General features: G+C 41.8%; 1 protein-coding gene and 1 long non-coding RNA gene across 2 annotated transcripts in view; both read right to left on the bottom strand.

The window, feature by feature from the left end:
- CAT (catalase) overlaps positions 1-10,654 on the bottom strand; it is a 36,285-nt gene extending 25,631 nt beyond the window's left edge. Inside the window, exon 1 of the mRNA XM_055549297.1 lies at positions 10,495-10,654. Within this exon, the coding sequence (XP_055405272.1) occupies positions 10,495-10,560 (66 nt within the window). The 5' untranslated portion in view covers positions 10,561-10,654. The remainder of the gene's footprint in view (positions 1-10,494) is intronic.
- On the bottom strand, positions 1,020-10,215 carry LOC129629307 (uncharacterized). Its single transcript, XR_008703134.1, has 2 exons — positions 6,470-10,215; positions 1,020-1,344 (listed from the first exon to the last, which is right to left on the bottom strand). It is a non-coding gene; the product is annotated as an uncharacterized LOC129629307 (long non-coding RNA).
- Positions 10,655-19,586: the final 8,932 nt, after the last annotated feature.

Here is a 19,586-nt window from a genome sequence, read left to right as displayed (position 1 = left end):
CCGTTTTTCACCAGCAGCAAACAAAAGAAACAACATCCCCAACATCCCGTGATGCAAGCTCTGAGCTTTCTCTAGGGATATGATGGAGGGCGGTTACCACTGGTCCAAAGCTAATCAGAAAGGACAAACACACAGAATCAGCACAGCTGATGGAACGGTACCTAGTTTCTAATTTCCCTTTGTAAATACCACTTCTCGAGCACTTGCCATATGAAAGGCTTTTTTTCTAGCTATCTTCTTTCAAGCCTCTCCACAACCAGTGAGAGGAATATCATTACTTGTTTAGTGGTCGATGCCACATGCTCAGAGTATTTAACTTTACGCAGATTTCTGTGTGGCAGCACACAGGAAAGCATGGAAGGGCAAAGATATGTCTGCCAACTTGCTGGTTATAGGGTTTTTGTTTTTTTAATTTTTTGGCCACCCCACGTGACATGTGGCATCTCAGTTCCCCAACAGGGACTGAACCTGTGCCCCCTGCATTGGAAGCGAAGAGTCTTAACCACTGGACTGCCAGGGAAGGGCCTGTTTTAACTCAGTGCAAGATCACTTTACAACTAGAATATTTTTAAGCACAGAAGAGTTCTTCTGTGGATAGGCAATTCTGAGAGCTCCCTCTCTGGAAAAGCAGCAGCAGTTACCTGTTAATATGTTTAACATCTTTCTGGCTGCCAATTCCTCATGACAATCGTACATGCTTCTCCCCGACCACTCTTCCTGCCCCACCCATGCCACCCCACAAGCTGGGCCAAGGGCATCTTCCTGGGCCCACAGAACAGATAATCTCATTGCCTTAGTTGCTTTGTGGTTTTTTCTCTCGAGACAGTATACTCTTTCTGCATCCAGAGCCCAGCCACAAGCGCACAACCAAGGCTGAGGATTTAACAAGGGAATGAATTAAACTATGGACCGATATGAAATGGCCAAGAAAGATTATTTCTCAAAAGGAGGAGGAGGTAACAATAGCCCATGCCTCTCCCTGCACCTTCCCTCCAAAAAAAAAAGGGAAATACCTGCACTTATAGCTTCAAATTCTTTTTTTTTAATTTTTTATTTATTTTTATTTTAGGTGATGCTGGGTTTTCATTGCTGTGCAGGGCCTTTCTCTAGTTGTGGCAAGTGGGGACAACTCTCTAGTTGTGGTACGCAGGCTTCTCATTGCTTTGGCTTCTCTGGGTGCAGAGAAAGATCTCGGCGTTCAGACTTTACGAGTTGTGGCACACGGGCTTATCTGCCTCGTCACACGTAGAATCTTCCCAGATGAGGGATGGAAGCCACGTCTCCTGTCTTGGCAGGTGGATTCCTAACCACTGGACCACCAGGGAAGTCCTGTAACTTCAAATTCTGATGAAAAATCGTGAAACAAACTTGTCATAAAAACTGCTGCAGCAATTGACAAGAAGTACTTTGGCCTGGTTTAAAGGCTAGCACCATGATTAGAAAGAAAGGCTCGAGATCAAAGTAAAATTCCACTTTGGCTTTGGTGTTTGTACTTTTTGGCTCAAACTAAGACAGGGTTGAAGAAATTTTCCTGGGAGCGGTCAAGATGGCTTTCTCTGGTGAAATATTTTGTCAACATAGTTGCCACTGGTAAGTGCCCTCTGCTCATAGTTGCCACTGGTAAGTGCCCTCTGCTCACAGAATTTCCAAGAACTCGCTATCGTAGGCTTCTTTTTTTAAACTGAAAAAGGGGGTCATACAAACTGTCCCCAGCTTTCAATCCCAGTAGAGTCATAATGTCAGCTTTATATTCTCAGAGATCAGTACAGAATATACCTAGCGTTTTCTAGCAAATCAGTGCCTACAACACACCCCGTTCAGAAAACCAAAGGTTGCCTTGGTCCTCGAGTTTCTTGGTGGGGGGTTGGCATGACAGTGCGGTGGTGTTCCGGGCCTCCTGCCCTGATGCAAGGAAGCGGGGAAACTTCCCCTGCTGGGGCAGTTTGGGAAAGGGACCCAGGCCTACACAGGGCCCACGCTCTTCCCTTTGGAAGCCAGTGGCCACAGCAGCATCTACTCCTCTGGTAGTCTCCAGAGTCAGCTAAACACAAGGCGTAAATAAATTCAAATCAGGGAAACGGTCTCAGCAGGCCCTCTTTGCCCAAACTCCTAAGCCACATTCTCCAGTTAAGCCTCAGCTTATAATGAAGACGATTCCTCCATCTCCTGTCATCCCACTGATTCTTTCTTTGCCTCTTTCTGTTTAGGTGTGAAAGGCCTTACTAGACACACTCAAGCTTCAGAACAACAAATATCAGCTTGCTCTGCGGGCACTGTTCTACACTCTACTCAGGTTATCACATTTAGTCCACCTCTCCAAGGTAAGGACTGTGATAATCTCCACTATACAGAAGAGGAAACTGAGGCGTGGAGAAGTTATACAACCGGCTCAAGGCTACCCACCTAAAATGGGGCAGAGGCAGAGTTTGAACCCAAGCAGACTGGCTCAAGGACCCAAAAGCACACACTATAGTGCTTCTCAGAACAGCACAGCTTACATCTCCTGCACATATTCTACAGGCTGGGTAACTGACATGTGTTGGTTTACACACATGTTTTATATAAATTAATTCTCACAGCAATACTGCAAGGTAAGGAGAATTGTTATCCCATTTTCAATATGAGAAACGAAAGGGGAGGGAGGTGAGGTAATCTGCCCAGCGGTCAAGCCTCAAGTTGAACCCTATTTGATTGTAAAGCCTGACCCTTCACAGGTTACTAAATCACTGTAAACTTCATTTAAAACCACCCTAAGGAAGAGACAGATGGACTTAAGAGACATATCAATCAATGCCATGTGTGAACCTTACTTGCATCTAGGATTTGAACAAAGTGTTAAAAAAAGAGAGACAATGTCAGGGTTCCTCAAGACCTCCCCCGAGTGATTCTCTAAAACTCACAGAACTCAGCATCTAGCCATCCTCAGGCCATCATTTATTATGGCATTTAGATACAAAGCAAAATAAGCAAGGAGAAGGGGCTCCTTAAGTCAGAGGAAACCAGCAGAAGCTTCCAAGAGTCCTCTGCCAGTGGAGCCACACAAGACATGCCTAATTCCCCCAGCAAGTCGTGGCAACTCACATGAACTGCTGTTCTGTAGGGGAGCTCTTAGCAGGGAGAGCTGGTGGGACAAAAATTCATTATTGAAGCTGACAGACAAAAGCTTGGAGCTTCATTATACCATCTTTTCTGTTCAGCTCCGGTTTGAAATTTTCCACAATATAAAGTGTGGGTTGTTTTTTGATTTTTTTGTTTTTCCATGAAGAATCAAAGAGCAATGTCAAAGAAAAGAAGTAAGGGAGAAGTTGAAACAAGGGACAGAAATAAAGGGCTGCATCATGCATGAGTGGTTACCCTGGGCAGGCTCTGTGTTAAATACTCTTCCTACATCAACACATTCGGTCAAGACAAAGGACAGGCAAGTTCAGCACTGTACTCAAAATATACAACAGACCAACCAGGTGATTAACGCTGGCTTCTTCCTGGTGGTGATTCAGTCACTAAGTCGTCTCTGACTCTTGCAACTCTGCAGCCCATCATGATGGCTGTTCATGGGATTTTCCAAAAACACTGGAGTGGGCTGCCATTCACTTCTCCAGGGGATCTTCCCAACCCATGGACCGAACCCATGTCTCTTGCATTGCAGGCAGATTTTTTGCTGAGCCACAGGCTCCTGCCCAGAGATTGTCACTAGAAAACAAAGAGAATCCTAACTTCCATGCAGATCATTTACTCCTAAATTCTGAATTCAATAGATGTGCTTTTTTTGTGTCTTAAAACATCGGAAGCATTAGAAAGTGACTCACCTCAATACCACATCACACTGAGGGGGTTCTCTAGCACAAAAATCAGTGACCTGACAACACTGGGAAACGTTGCTGACTGCCTTAAAGACTAAAAATTATGCTTTCTGGGCTCCAAGTGGTGACTTCATCACCAGGATATACTTCATCTTGTAAGCTGACTTCATGCTTAAGCCACCAGGTGCCTCAGTCAAGAACTGTTGGTCATTCGAAGTGCAAGAGGCAAGAATGAGTTCTTGTCTGACTTTACTCATTGTCTAAGTTATTCTATACCATCCACCTCTAGAAGTGCCATTCAATTAAAAAAAAACTGAATAATATATAATGGGAAAAAAATGAAATCCAATAAACATAAGAAAAAATCAAAATATGTTCTTCATTAAGAACCAAACGGGCCCTGTTGGTACTAAACAAAGTGCACTAAAGTCAGCGAGAGTGACAATAGGCTTGTCAACACCGAGCTAACTGCTATGGAATATGGCCTCAGGCTGATAACAATGCCCTGGGCAAGGAACAATAAGGTCTCACCAGCAAGCCAAGAATTGCCCTTCTCTGGTAGCTCAGATGGTAAAGAATCTACCTGCAATGCAGGAGACCTGGGTTTGATCCCTGGGTTAGGAAGATCCCCTGGAGAACGGAATGGCAGCCCACTCCAGTATTCTTGCCTGGAGAATTCCATAGATAGACCCATGGAGTTGCAGAGTCAGACAAGACTGAGCGACTTTCACAAACAAGGCCGTTGGTGTCAAAGTGAAGCCTGTGAGGGCTTGAAGAAAATTAAAAAATGATTCCAAGGATCCCAGGGAAGACAACTAGTGGGGGTTTTTTTGTTGTTGTTCTTTTTTGTAGATATTAATCCAACTTTATTAGTAATCACTTTTTTTTTTTAAGTAGGTCTGGATGAGCTCTATCAGCTTTTTTTTTTTTTTTTAACAAAATTTATTGAAACACAGCTGATTTACAGTGTTGTGTTAGTTTCAGGTATGTAGCAAAGTGATCCAGATAGATATTTTAGGTTCCTTTCCATTACTCATTATTACAAGATATTGTGTAGAGTTCCCTTATGTTGTACGGTAGGTTCTTGTTGGTTATCTGTTTTATTTATAGTAGTGTGTATATGTAATCCCAAGCTCCCAATTTATCCCTCCCCCACCACTTTCCCCTTTGTTAACCACAAATTTGCTTTCTATGTCTGTGAGTCTATTTCTGTTTTATAAATAAGTTCATTTGTATCATTCATTTTTAGATTCTAGTGGACAGTTTTTATTCCAGAAAAAAAAAAAAAAGTTGCCTTTTACAAGGAAGATAAATGTCAGACTTGAAGGTCACATGGTTGGACCGCCATGCACAGACTGATTGAACACACCTCCTTCCTCACCCTAATGGGAAATGTCTGCTTTTCAAGCAAGGTTCTTTTGTATTATTTTGTACAAGAGGAAACACGTCCCAGTAGCTGCTCACATTTTTTTTCCTTTTCTTCTTGGTGAGCTGTCTATATTTCCAGATATGTTCAAAATACACTGCTACTGGTTTTCAATAATCAGCAAACAGAATAATCCTACCGGGAATAAAGCCTTGAAAATACACGGAACGGCTACTGAAAAAGAGGTTTTCTCTGTCTTGAAAATGACTTTACTAAATAAGTCTGACAGCACTGAGAAATGCACTAGTCCTTTACTTTTTCAAAAAAAAAGTAGGGAGTAAGAGGAGAGAAAGGCTCAAAAAATGAAGGATGACCGATCCACTAAGTAAAAGACTCCTTTACCCTTAGCAGGAGAAACGACAGCAGTCACAGCACTAGAAGGAAAATGAACAAAAAAGGTGGTTTCCACAAGAAATGCAAATACACGTGCACAAGAAGTTATTCAGTCACCTCTCTCCAGCCCCCGAATGTCGGCAACATTACGTCAATGCAGCTATTACCAAGTTTACCCTAAAAAATACATAAACCCTCAAAGGTTCTGTCTTGTGATTCATTGACAGGAATGGATGGTCTAAAACCCAACTTCTCTTCTAAGTAATTAGGAATTGTTTAAAAAGGAAAGTCTCGAAATGCTCAAATTCTCCAGTTTTTAAGGGATCAGAGGCTACCAATTACCTTAAGTTTCCCACAGGAAGAGCCAATGGCATTCTAAGCAATAAAAGTTTCCATCAAGTTCCATTCAGAGGGACCGGAAATAACCTGGAGAACCACCTCCCTCCCCTAAACCTACTCTGAGAGAAAGAAAAAGAGAGATTTTTAAGAAGATCCAAGTCATACCTATGAACGTATTTGATTTGTCACTCGCCTGTTAAATTTCACAAAGGTCCCAATTCACTTGTCAGCAATGAAATATGCCCACAAGGAGAGACGTTCCATAAATTGTTTTCATGCTCGCTGACTCGGTTCCAAAGGAGGAGACGCCCAGCACAACATTCAGCATCCGGTTTTTGAGGGAGGAGATGGCAGCGTGCCCTCCAGCAGCAGTTCCACAACTTAAAGCGCTCATAGTCCAGAACCAATATAAACAAAGTGGGTGATGGAAGGCAAGATACTGATGCAGAACTGCCCACTTATTTTTTTAAAAAGCACTTGCCAAGCAAATGAAGATTTGAAAAAAAAAAAAACAAAAACTATACTTTACCGTCATAAATTTCTAACAGAATATTTTAAAAGTCCAACATACCCTTCTGAAAGAGATTATGCCTGTCTGCTCATCACCACATCAGAAGAAAATGGCCAGAGAGATTGTCATCACATTGAAAGTATGTTTGGACACGGTGTAGAAGGGTTGGCGACCTGGGTGCAGAGGGAGACTGTCGCCCAGCCTCGCTCACAGCAGGTGCAGCCATGTGACAGGGTTCTAGACAAAAGAATGCAGGCAGAAGTGACATACACCACTTCCAGCCTGGCATCTAAACCTCCCACATACTCTCCTCCACGCTCTTAATCGTCTGTGACTAGACAGTGATATGGAGGGCAACATTAAGAAACCCTGTGTTGCCACAGGAGCATCCTCCTTCAGCCTGCAGCCTTGGGGAACTGTGGGCTGCCGAGGACTCACTACCTCCTTCTGCAACCTCAAACCATTTTGGCTAATCACATAAGAGAGAAATAAGCTTCTCATAGGTTTATGCCACTATACACTTTGGGATGTATTATTACAGCATGTAGCCCATGCGTGACTGTACTTAAAACATGGGCTATGAATCAAGGATAGTAAAACAAACAATCCAATGTTTTCAAGGACAAAAGATGTGAACAAATCCATTAAAGAAATACATATGTGTGTGTTAGTCATATCTGACTCTTTCTGATCCCGTGGACTGTAGCCTGCTGGACTCCTCTGTCCATGAATTCTCCAGGCAAGAATACTGGAGTGGGTTGCCCTTTCCTCCTCCAGGGGATCTTCCTGACCCAGGGATCGAACCCAGGTCTCCTGCATTGTGGGCAGAGTCTTTAGCATCTGAGCCACCAGGGAAGAAATACTGTATACCACTGGTCAAATAGGCACATGAAAAGATGCATCACTGGTCATCAGAGCAATGCAAATATCACTTCTTATTCACCAGAAAGGCTAAACTTAAAAAGAATGACAATCCCAAAGGATGGCAGGAGGTGGACCAATGTAACTCTCAAACACTGTTGACAGAAGTGTAAAATGGTAAACCACATCAGAAGAAGGCTTAGGAATTTCTCATAAGACATTCACTTACCTTATTCACTTACTCGGCAATTCTATTCACAGGTATTTTTTAAGAGAAATAAAAGCATATGTGCACAAAAAGACTTGTATAAGACTCTTTATAGAAACTTAATTCATAACAGCCACACAGGGGGAATAGTCCAGGTGCCCAACAACAGGATAAGCACACGGTGCTCTAATCAGACAATGGTGCTCTAATCAGTAATAGTACTAGTACTATTACTACTCAGCAATACATGCAATGACAGGAATGAATCCTAAAACATTTTTTTTTAATCTTAAAACATATTTGCTGAATGAAAGCAGCGTTACACAAAAAGTACCTAAATCAATGGTTAAAAAGCAAAATCATCAGTGGTTGCCTGGAGCAGGACTGCAGGAGAAGCAGGGAAAGATGGAAAACAGCACGAGGGAACATTCCAGGGTGATGAGAATCTTCTACATCTTGATAAAAGAACCAGATTCACAGGTGTTTATCAAAAAGCACAGACTGGTGCACTTCATATTTGTATATTTTTGTATATAAATTTTGCCTTAAAAACATAAATAAACAATGAATTCTCGTAATTTGCATCAAGTCTACTGATGTCTACAACATACTCTGAAGTGCCCCTCCAAAACATAGGTTAAGGGATGTATGAAGGGACAGACAGATATGGAATAACATGTTAAAAGAAATTTTTTAAAATGTCGTAGGTATACAGGCATATACTACACAATTTTTCTCATTTTTCTGAATGTTTGAAAATTTTCCAAAGAAAGCATTGGGAAATTACAAAGGGTATGTGACAGATGCAAAATTCCTTTGGGAAGTGGGCAGTCTCCTCATAAAAATAAGCAGTTTCCACTCAGAGCAGCTCAGGTAAGGAAAAACAAGATGCCAATGTGACTGCCAATCAGGACAATGTGAACAGTGCACTGTGATGCATGAACAGAGGAGACAGAAGTATTTCAACTAGGAGTGCCCAGATTATAGATGCGCTTTGCAGGCCAGCTGTTTCTCACATGGGTGACCATGTAGGGCAAGTCACCAGCAAGATCTTAATGATTTAACAACAGTTAATAATTCTCCCAAACAGTGACAAGGCAAGCTAGTCTCAACGGAGTCCTTTCAAAAGAATGAATTTTGTTTTATGAGAATCTCATTTGCCCATATTGTTTCCAATTCACCGAGTATTCATGAACACCTCCATGTGAACCAAGATGCAGCAACCACTGGGTATACAGAGAGTCCTGGCTCTAGGAAGCAGAGTTCTAATCTTGACTCTGCCACTGACTAGCCACTTGTCCTTGACTGATAAGATGCTAAGTCTCTCTGGTTCACTTTGCCTAAGAACTCATGAAAAGCCAAATCCCCTAGTAGCACATAATAAGGAACAAAATGAGAAAAGAGATTTTCCAGGCCCTTTAAAGAGAATGGTAGCCTTCTCACAAACAGGGAACTACAAGGTAATCCATGAGCACTCAGCATTAATCCTAGTTCATGAACACTAACCCGGTTTTAAGGAAGAGCACTAAACGAGTACTCTGTCACTACCTAGACAGGTGGCATGAGGTGGAAGGCAGGTTCAGGAGGGAAGGCAGATATGTTTGCCTACGGCTGATTCATGTTGATGTATGGTAGAAACCAAGACAATATCGTAAAGCAATTAACCTCCAATTAAAAATAAATTTTAAAAAGAAGAAAGAGCACTAGACAAGACGAGGAAAGCATGACTCTAGTCCTCTCTCTGCCATTAACCAGCCGCCATGGGAACTGGGCAAGTCCTGAACACTCTCTAGGCCAATTTGACAAAAGAAGACTCAAAACAGAAGTGCTCCCATCCCACCCAACCTGCTCAGAGATGCCCTTGAATGCTCTACATCCTAGGGGTACAGGCCAGGAATGACTGGCCAACCACTATAGGGCTGAATTCCTACTCAGCTGTAAAGCTCTTGTTCAGATGTCACCTGCTTTGAGAAGCCTGCCAACTGGGTCAGTCACTCCCTTTACACTCAGCAGATAACCTATATTAGTGCCCTGGCCACGTTGGAAGGTAACCATCTATTTACCTGTCTTGTCTCCCAAACTTGACTTTGAGCTTTCAGCCTCACTGGAATTTGTTCCACTTGCCCCAGCACTGTGCCTAGCACATGTTGGCACTCAAAGCATAGGTGTAAATAAATGCATTAATTAATCACTAAGGTCACTTTTAGCTCTAAAATGCTAGACGATGTTTTTAAGTGCAAAAGAAATCATGGGTGTACATATCTTTTTATTTAGCTGTTTAATGCTGTATGTGCGCTTCCCTGGATGCCCAGATGGTAAAGAATCTGCCTGCAACACGGGAGACCTGGGTTACATCCCTGGTTCGGGAAGATCCCCTGGAGAAGGGAATGGCAACCCACTCCAGCATTCTTGCCTGGATAATTCCATGGACAGAACAGTCTGTCTGTGGGCTATAGTTCATGGGATTACAGAGAGTCGGACACGACTGAGCAACTAACACACAAACAACGCTTTATGTTCAATGCTGGGGACATGGAGATGATAAAAGTCGTTCCCTGCCCCCAAGACACCCCGCACCCCAAATACGAAAGCTGGTAGTTATTGTTTGAGCCAGGGCAAAGCTAGAGCCTGCTCCCACGTCCCCCGTCACTTCCTTTCTTGCAGCTGCAGCTCTCTGCCTCTTTCCCCATAAGCCTTCACTGCTGCCTCAAACTGCAACCTCTGTCCCAGCTGGCAAAGGCGCAAAACTGTAAGTCAACCACCCACGACCTGCAGCCTACCACAAACCCTGCAGGACCGCTGCCCCCGGGCCCAGAACCCTCTCCCCTCCCGCCCGCGAATGTAACAGCCCAACCAGACCGAAAGGAAGCACACAAACACCCCTAACCTCCCCCGCGATCGGTGGTACAGCCCTCCCTCCCCAGAACCTCCGCGCTGTGGCAGCAGGGGCCGTTACTCGAGGACACCCTGCTTCCTACGCGGACCGTAGGGCAGGCTCGGAGAGCGCAGGGTGTACCTGCGCGGCCCTCTGCTCCTTCCAGTGTTTCATCTGGTCGCTGGCTGGATCCCGGTTGTCCGCCATGGTGTCTGAGTGGCGCTGCAGAACTTTGCAGGTGGGCCCGGCTCACGCGTCTCCAGCGCCGCAGCTGAAATAGGCGACTTCAGACTCCGCCACTCAGCTCCGCCCCCCTCGTCCCGCCCCTTCGGCAGGACCGCCACCTGATTGGCCGCTTGAGCTCCAGGCGGAATGGGATTGGAAGCCAAGTAGGGGCGGGGCTGAGGAGCAGGGACTCCGGGAGAGAAGAGGCTGGGGAGAGATAGGAAAAGGAACGGCACCTCCTCACCTCCGACCCGCAAACGCCCGATTAACTAATTTGGGGTTGGACCCCGCGTACTCGGATGTGACTGTCTCCTCGGCTTATCAGTATCCTTCAGGGTGCCCTGGGAGGTGGCGGTTGGTGGCCTGCCAGTTTTTTTGAGGGAATGCTTAGGCCCTGCTGGGTGGGGCTTTGAACTCTGTTGACATGCTTTCAGCTCTTAAAAAACAGAGAGAAAGAAATCCACTCCTGTATAAAATAAAAAGCTTTTAAAAATAAAAATAAAAAACAGAAAAGCGAAATATTTGCAAGTTCTAAATCTTAGTAGTCTAAAATACGCAGGACAAAAACTCAGTCCCTTAGATTCCCTTTTTGGTTTAGAGTGTCTGCTTTGTGCTGGACACTGCTGATGGTTGCCAAACTCGACCACTTAATCTTCACAACAAAAAGAATATAAAGGTCAGTGCAGTCTCCCCATCATGACAGAGTATAAACAAGCATGAAGAGGTTGGCTTGCTCCTGATGTAGAATAATTAACTAAGTTAAATAAGATGTCCAAACCCAGTATTTATTAACAGAAATGCTGCCTTAGAGTTTAGAAAATGTCTTCCCTAAGACAATGTAACTAATTTTTGAGGTGTTTGAGCAATGCATTTTAATAAGTGAAATAACAATATATTTTGTGATATTCCAGAGAAAATTGTTCAAGAGTTCAACAGTACAAAAATGGCTTATTCTATGAAAATACCTTCAATTGGTGTTTTACTCTTGTCAAGACATTTAAATTAGGTAAAGTGTGAAAAAAGACTTGGTTATACCCAGCTAGAGAGATTGTCTACAAAGTCTGAGACTTGGCATAATAAATAAAGCTGGGGAGAAATGGTCCTCCCAGACCTCAACAGGGATCTGTACTCCTACAACTTCTCATCCTGAGGCCACGTTATAGATCTTTTCTTCCTCTGTGTGAACCTCCCACTCATAGGGCATCAACATTTGTTCTTCGGATCTTCCCTTCCTCTAGTCGTTTCCATCCTCTTGTGGTCAGGAGTTGCCTTATTCCAGATAGGCTGCCATTCTTTTCTTTTATTTCCGGTTCATATCACTTTTTATACTTGAGCTTGGTCTTGGAAATGTTCGCATACTCTTGGGAGTCCAGTTCAGTCACATTTGTATGAAAAAAGGATTTTTGTGGTTAGAACTGGTAATCTAACCACTGTCTATAACATTATTAGCCTGGGAATAAGTCTTTCAAGCTTAAATTAAGTAGAAGGAGCATGGGAATAAGTCTTTCAAGCTTAAATTAAGTAGAAGGAGCTAGGGAGGGCCACCAAAAATTTTTTGCCAAGTCACGTTATGATCATTGGACCTATTAAAAGACCCTAAGGAAGAAAAGAAAACACAGTACCCATACAGAACTTTCAAGTGTTTATGTACATGATTTATGGAATGATGTGCGTGATTCCTCCAGTGGTTCTGTGTAAATCTCATCTCCTGTACTTGCTGATTTATGTGTCTCCTTGTTAAAGGCCCTTTGTTTCCTGGGCCTCAGCTGCTTAGTGGTAGGACTTTTCTTTTTCTTTTGGCTGGACCACATGGCCTTAGTTCCCCAACCAGAGACAGTGTCTTAAAGTGGTAGGACTTTTGATTCTTTCTCGTTTTCACTGGGAATTGGATCAAATGCAATCTCTCTCCAGGTCATCACTTTGCTCATCTGCTTCTCTTGAAAAACAGGCATTTTGTTTGTTTGTTTGCTACTCCAGATTTACTCTCCATCCTTCTTGACTCTAATCTGTACTCCAGAAATTTTGATTTTTATCATCCGCTTGGCCCCACAATACCCTGCCTTCTTGTTGAATTCGGCCAGTGGTGGGCTGGCGTGAGATCAGAGCTTAGGCAGAAAGAGGGACCAAGTTATTCGTTACATTAGCACCAAAGTTGGATTTACCACAAAGTTAATGAAGCTTAATTTTAGAGTTCCTCACCTACACATGTTCCTTCCAAACTTTTGGGAGGAGTCCTCACAAAGTGCTTATGTGCACTTTTGTGAGTCTTCATAAAATGAGTGAGGTATTTAACCACAATTGATATAACCATCATCTTTTCAAATCCAAATTCCCCTTCACCACCTTACCTTTCTTATCATGTGTCATTGGAGTGACTGTGGTTATTTTTGGCATCCTGCTAAGGAGACATTTTTGTTGTAGATTATTTACTTGAGTTTAGTGGAATACAGTTGACTTGCAGTCTCTTCCGTGTGTAGTTAGTAATTGTTCATAAAGTTTTGCAAGCTAGAGCGTGGCAGAGTTATGTCTGACTCTGATACCAAGTATCTCTGTAGCCTTTCCTCTGTTTGGCGAGCATCACTGAGCCTTTGATTTCTCTTTCTAATGCACAGAAACCCATGCTCAGCCTCTTGCCAACATCTGACCCTCTTTTCTCACCTCGCCTATAAAACTCCAGCACTTTGTTGTCTTGTCACTTGGTTTTATCTCCCATCACTGCCTTACCTGTCCTCCTCACTCCACTAAGCTAAAGTTTTTTTTTTTTTGGCCTTCCTGCATGGCTTTCAGGATCTTAGTCCTCTGACCAGGGATTGAACCCAGGCTGCGGCAGTGAAAGTGTGGAATCCTAACTACTCGATCACCAGGGAATATCCTATAATTCATCAATTTTAAATGACATTATCAGTAGTAAGGTATAAAGTCAAAATGAAAGTTTTCTAAACTATAAATAACAAACACAAATTTTGGAAAACTATGCTAGAAGGAAGATTGAATTACCTTTCTATTCTCTCTATTGAAAATTTTTACCTCTTTTGGTGATCAAAAAGTATGCACTCAAAATGAAAAAAAAAAAGTATTTTAGAGATATGTCAGGCTGTTAATAAAGTATTATGCTTTGGGGGGGTGGGATTTTGTAATGTTTTTATGGTACTTTTTTGATTATTCAAGTTTGTAAGTTGTGATTTTTTTACCATTGTAAACAAAGATTGATTTTTATACTTAAGTGTGTGTTCTTTTCCTTATAGAGATAGTGAAAATTATACATATAAGCTTCGAATCCCACAAAATTGGGATCCACTCTTAGCAAGCTCACTGCCTGCCTACCCTGCCATGATTCCTTGATTTCTTGGAAGCAGCCATGTCCTATAGCTATAGGTATAATTGGTTCCAAAAACCACTCTTTTTCTTTGCCTCTTCAGAAGCAAGAATGGCACACAGGCTACTTGCAGTCACAGATGCTTCCCCCTTTTTATATACTCCTTTCATGAAAATTTCCACAGTTGTCCCTTCAGAGTGTGCTGTTTTTTTCAGGGGTTCTGACTGATACAACGCATAAAAAGCAAAACAATGTGATGCATTTTATCTTATTTTATTTTTAAATTTTTTTTTATTCAAGCACAGTTGATTTACAATGCTGTATTACTTTCAGGTGTACAGAAAAGTAATGTAAATAATTGATATATATATGAGTGATATGTCACTCAGTCATGTCCAGCTCTTTGCGACCCCAGGGACTGTAGCCTGCCAGGCTCCTCCATCCATGGCATTTTCCAGGCAAGAATACTGGAGTGGGTTGTCATTTCCTTCTCCCAGGGATCTTCCCCACCCAGGGATCGAACCCGGGTCTCCCAAGTTGCGGGCAGGCTCCTTACCATCTGAGCCACCAGGGAAGTCCTTTATATACATATATATATATATATATATATATATATATATATTTTCTTTTTCAGGTTCTTTTCCCATATAGGTTATTACAAAATATTGAGTATAGTTCCCTGTGCTATACAGTAGGTCTTTATTGGTTTTCTGTTTTATATATAGTAGTGTATGAATATTAATCCCAGCCTTCTAATTTATCCCTACCCATCCCTTTCCCCTTTCCCCTTTGGTAGCCATCAGTTTGTTTTCTACGTGAGTCTACTTCTGTTTTGTAAATAAATTCATTGGAATCATTTTGTTTTAGATTCCCCATATAAACAATATCATTTGATATTTGTCTTTGTCTGGCTTATTTCAGTGTGATTCAATTTAAAGGACACTTTCATAAAAAAAAGAAAAGGATTTCTGGAGACATTACAGTCCTGTATTGCTCAATACTTATCCAACCAGCATGGTGTCCAGCTTTTGACCTTAGCACCCATTTACATGTTTAAAAATTATTGAGGACTCCAAAGAGCTTTCTTTTGTTAATGTTGGAAATATATATGTGTATATGATTAGAAATTATAACTGATAAATTTTAAATATTTAAATATTATTTTAAAATAAAAACAATAAGCCCAATATATGTTAACGTAAATGACATATTGTTGTAAAAAATAACCATATTTTCAAAAAACTAGAATATGTTTTACATTTTTGCAAATCCTTTAATGTCTGGTATAGAAGACAAGTGGATTCTCATATCTGCTGTTACATGCCGTCTGGTGCAATATCAGATTATGTAAATTTTGGAGTACTCTCCTGTACACCCATGAGAGAATGACAGTGAAAAAGGCAAATGACATCTTAGTATTATTAAGATCATTTCAACCTCATTGACCCCCTGACAGGGCCCTCAAGGATCAACAGAAATTTCTGGACCACATATTGAGAATCACTGGTAAAGAAAAATGGACTCTTATTTGGAAATCAAAATCCTTGGGTTTTATTTCTAACATCTCCTAGCATTGTGGTCTGCAGTAAATCAGTATTTAACTTTTTTAGAATATGGTTTCCACGTCTACTAAGTGAAACATCCACACAGAAAAACCAAGACTATTACTAATATCAAGATTCTTCAATTTGTGACTTGTTTATGAAAAGAAATAATAGCTGTCTTCAAGTCACTTCAGAAGATAGCTAATGAGATGTCAGTAAGGTCCAGGTTAATACTCATGGAAGCCAAGTTCCATGGTGTTGAACCTCACTTCTGAAGGCACATATCAGGAAAATAAAGAAGGAAAAAAATTATAATATGTCTAATTATGACTTACTTTTTGATAAAACAGTAAGTATATTGGAACTCTCAATCTCAATGCTGCCAAACATCATTTAAGATAGGGTGTGATTATGAGGTAAGCTTCTTGGGGAAATTACAGCAATAGCTTCCAACTTCCATTGACTAGGAACAGAAAGAATTGCAAATATGTGACCAACCTCAAAGATATTTGACACGAATGTTTTAAGCTCGAAAACAGAAAAATGTGGACAAAACAGTATTATTAAATACTGATGGCAGAAGCTCTCATATTTTTGAGAACTGAGTTTAGGAAAAACAACCCCTCCACTGCTTACTGGCTGAGCTGAACTAAGGGCAGCGTTGGCTTTTGTAACTCTCCCCACCCTCTCTGGAGCATGACCAGCCCACTGGGCAGCTTTATTATAGAACATCAAGTTAAACTGGCTCACTGGGGGGTGGAGCTGAGGCGGCACTTTTTCAGCCTGAGAGGAGCGTGTACCAGGGACACATCCCTGCCTTTCCTTAATTCTTCCTGGGCCTTGGTCTTATATCTGACCCCCCCCCAAACCCCGAATCTGCCACTGGCATGCAGGTGGTGATGGCAATAGGAGCCAGGGGGAAGGAGCAAGAAAGAGTGTCAGAATGCACTGGAGAAGTCAGTTATTGTTAGGAGGGGCAACTTTAATACAATAGACATCTGTTCCATTGAGAAAAGACCTTTGTTTAATGTATGGAGCTTGTGGTATAAGTCATAAAATGATCTAAGCTGTATATGGTAGGCTGGAATATTAAAATCCTTATCCCTTACATCAATGAAAGCTGTCACTGAAGAATTTAGTCCCCTTTGTAGTTCCCCCAAATGTGCACCAATTATTAATTTTTAGATTTATAGCTTTAGAACTGTCAGTAGAGCTAGCTCTGAATTGAAAATAAAAATCTACCTGCTAGTAAGCCCTCAGCTGTTTAACACTCAACAGGTTTTTATTGGGTATCAATAAAACCTACACAGGCTCTGGGGTTCAGTAGTCTATAAATTATCATGGTCCCTGCCCTATGGACCGACCCTATCTTCTAATCTTTCTCAAGTTAGCAAGATCACAGTTTCAGGAATTAGTTAACTCACTGTTCTGAAAAGACAACCGGCTGAGTTGGAAGGAATTATCCAACCTCTCATTTCAGTTCAGTTCAGTCGCTCAGTCCTGTCCGACTCTTTGCGACCCCATGAATCACAGCACGCCAGGCCTCCCTGTCCATCACCAACTCCCAGAGTTCACTCAAACTCATGTGCATCGAGTCGGTGATGCCATCCAGCCATATCATCTGTCAACCCCTTCTCCTCCTGCCCCCAATCCCTCCCATCATCAGAGTCTTTTCCAATGAGTCAGCTCTTCGCATGAAGTGGCCAAAGTACTGGAGTTTCAGCTTTAGCATCATTCCTTCCAAAGAATACCCAGGCCTGATCTCCTTCAGAATGGACTGGTTGGATCTCCTTGCAGTCCAAGGGACTCTCAAGAGTCTTCTCCAACACCATAGTTCAAAAGCATCAATTCTTGAGTGCTCAGCTTTCTTCACAGTCCAACTCTCACATCCATACATGACCACTGGAAAAACCATAGCCTTGACTAGATGGACCTTTGTTGGCAAAGTAATGTCTCTGCTTTTTAAAATGCTATCTAGGTTGGTCATAACTTTCCTTCCAAGGAGTAAGTGTCTTTTAATTTCATGGCTGGAATCACCATCTGCAGTAATTTTGGAGCCCAAAAAAATAAAGTCTGACACTGTTTCCACTGTTTCCCCATCTATTTCCCATGAAGTGATGGAACCAGATGCCATGATCTTCGTTTTCTGAATGTTGAGCTTTAAGCCAACTTTTTCACTCTCCTCTTTCACTTTCATCAAGAGGCTTTTCAGTCCCTCTTCACTTTCTGCCATAAGGGTGGTGTCATCTGCATATCTGAGGTTATTGATATTTCTCCCGGCAATCTTGATTCCAGCTTGTGCTTCTTCCAGCCCAGTGTTTCTCATGATGTACTCTGCACTTAAGTTAAATAAGCAGGGTGACAATCCAACCTCTACACATTAGCAATTTTAAAATAAGGGGTTAAAATCCAAAACGCATAAGGAATCCTACCACTCAATAGCAAAAAAAAACAAAACCCAAATAAGCAAATTTAAAAATAGGCAAAGGACCTGAATAGACACTTTTTTTTCCCCAAAGAAAACCTACAAATAGCAAACAGGTATACAAAGAGATGGCTTCTCTGGTGGCTCAGTGGTGAAGAATCCACCTGCCAATGCAGGATATTGGGGATCAATCCCTGGATCAGGAAGATCCCCTGGAGAAGGAAACAACAACCCACTCCAGTATTCTTGCCTGGGAAATCCCATGGACAGAGGAGCCTTGCAGGCTACAGTCCATGTGGTTGCAAGAGTCAGACACGACTTAGTGACTAAACAACAACAATATAAAGAGGTCCTCCACATCCCTAATCATCAGGGAAGTGAACATCAAAACCACAAAGAGATATCACTTAATACCTTTAAAGATGGCTATCAAAAAGAGAGGAGATGGTACCTGTTGGAGAAGATGTAGAGAAAAGGGACCCCCCTGTACACTATTAGTGGGAATGTAAATTGGTATAGCCATTATGGAAAACAATATGGAGGTTCCTCAAAATATTAAATCTAGAACTCTCATATTATTCAGCAATCCCACTTCTAGGTATACATCCAAAGGAACTGAAATTAGTACCGCCAAGAGATATCTGCAGTCTCACATTTATTGTAGCATTATTTACAACAGTCGAGATACAGAAATTACCTAAATATCTGTTGACAGATGAGTAGATAAAGAAAATATGGTGCGCGCACACACACACACAATAGAATATTATCAGCTCTTTATAAACACACACATATACACACGCAAAGGGAAATCCTGCTGTTTCCAACAAGGATGAACCTGGGGAACACTGTGCTAAATGAAACAAGTCAGACACAGAAAGACAAAAACTGTATGATCTCACTGACATGGAAAAACTGTATGAGCTCACTGACATGTGGCATCTGAAAAAGTCAAACTCGTAGAACCGGAACATAGCATGGGGTTGCCAGGGGCTGGGGGGTGGAGGAGGTGAGGAAATGTTGGTCAAAGGGTACAAACTTCGTTATAAGATGATTAAATTCTGGAGATCTAATGTGCATTGTGACGGCAGCTAATACTACTGTTAATACACTTGAAATTTGCTGTAAGAGTAGACCTTCAGTATTGCCATCACGCATGAGAAATGGCAACTATGTGAGGTGATGTGATTAGCTCGAGTGTGGTGCTCATTTCACAACATACACATACATTAAATCATATTAAATCAGCATGGTGTACACCCTACATATATGCAATTGTTATTTGCCAATTATACCTCAACAGGCTGGAAAAAATAAATAACTGAGGTCCTCATGGATTATTACATCTGTGTATCCGGCGTTCAAAACTAGCTAGAAACAAGGACTGGAACCCAGCGCTACGCACTACAGATTTTTCCTTTTGGGTGATGTTTACTTTCCTTCCCACTTCTCCACGCACAACAGAAGCCTAGTTCCACATTTTAGAGTCACACACAGGCAATCAAAGGCCACTGATTCTTGGCCTTATTGCAAAAGCAGTATGCTGTTTGTCCTGTGTGTTTGCCAAACGCTAGAGTACAGTTGCTGCATAAATTTGTCTTTCATGAAACAGTCTCTGTTTTTAAAACCGAAGTTCAACAGAAAGCTGATCACATGAGAAGAATTTCACATATAACCTTGATAGAGGGTAGATTGAAAATGATAAATATTAAATAATGGCATT

This window comes from Bubalus kerabau, chromosome 15, assembly GCF_029407905.1.
Source record: "Bubalus kerabau isolate K-KA32 ecotype Philippines breed swamp buffalo chromosome 15, PCC_UOA_SB_1v2, whole genome shotgun sequence".
NCBI lineage: Eukaryota > Metazoa > Chordata > Mammalia > Artiodactyla > Bovidae > Bubalus > Bubalus kerabau.
Note: the sequence above shows the minus strand (reverse complement) of the source record. Positions and strands in the feature narration are given on the sequence as shown.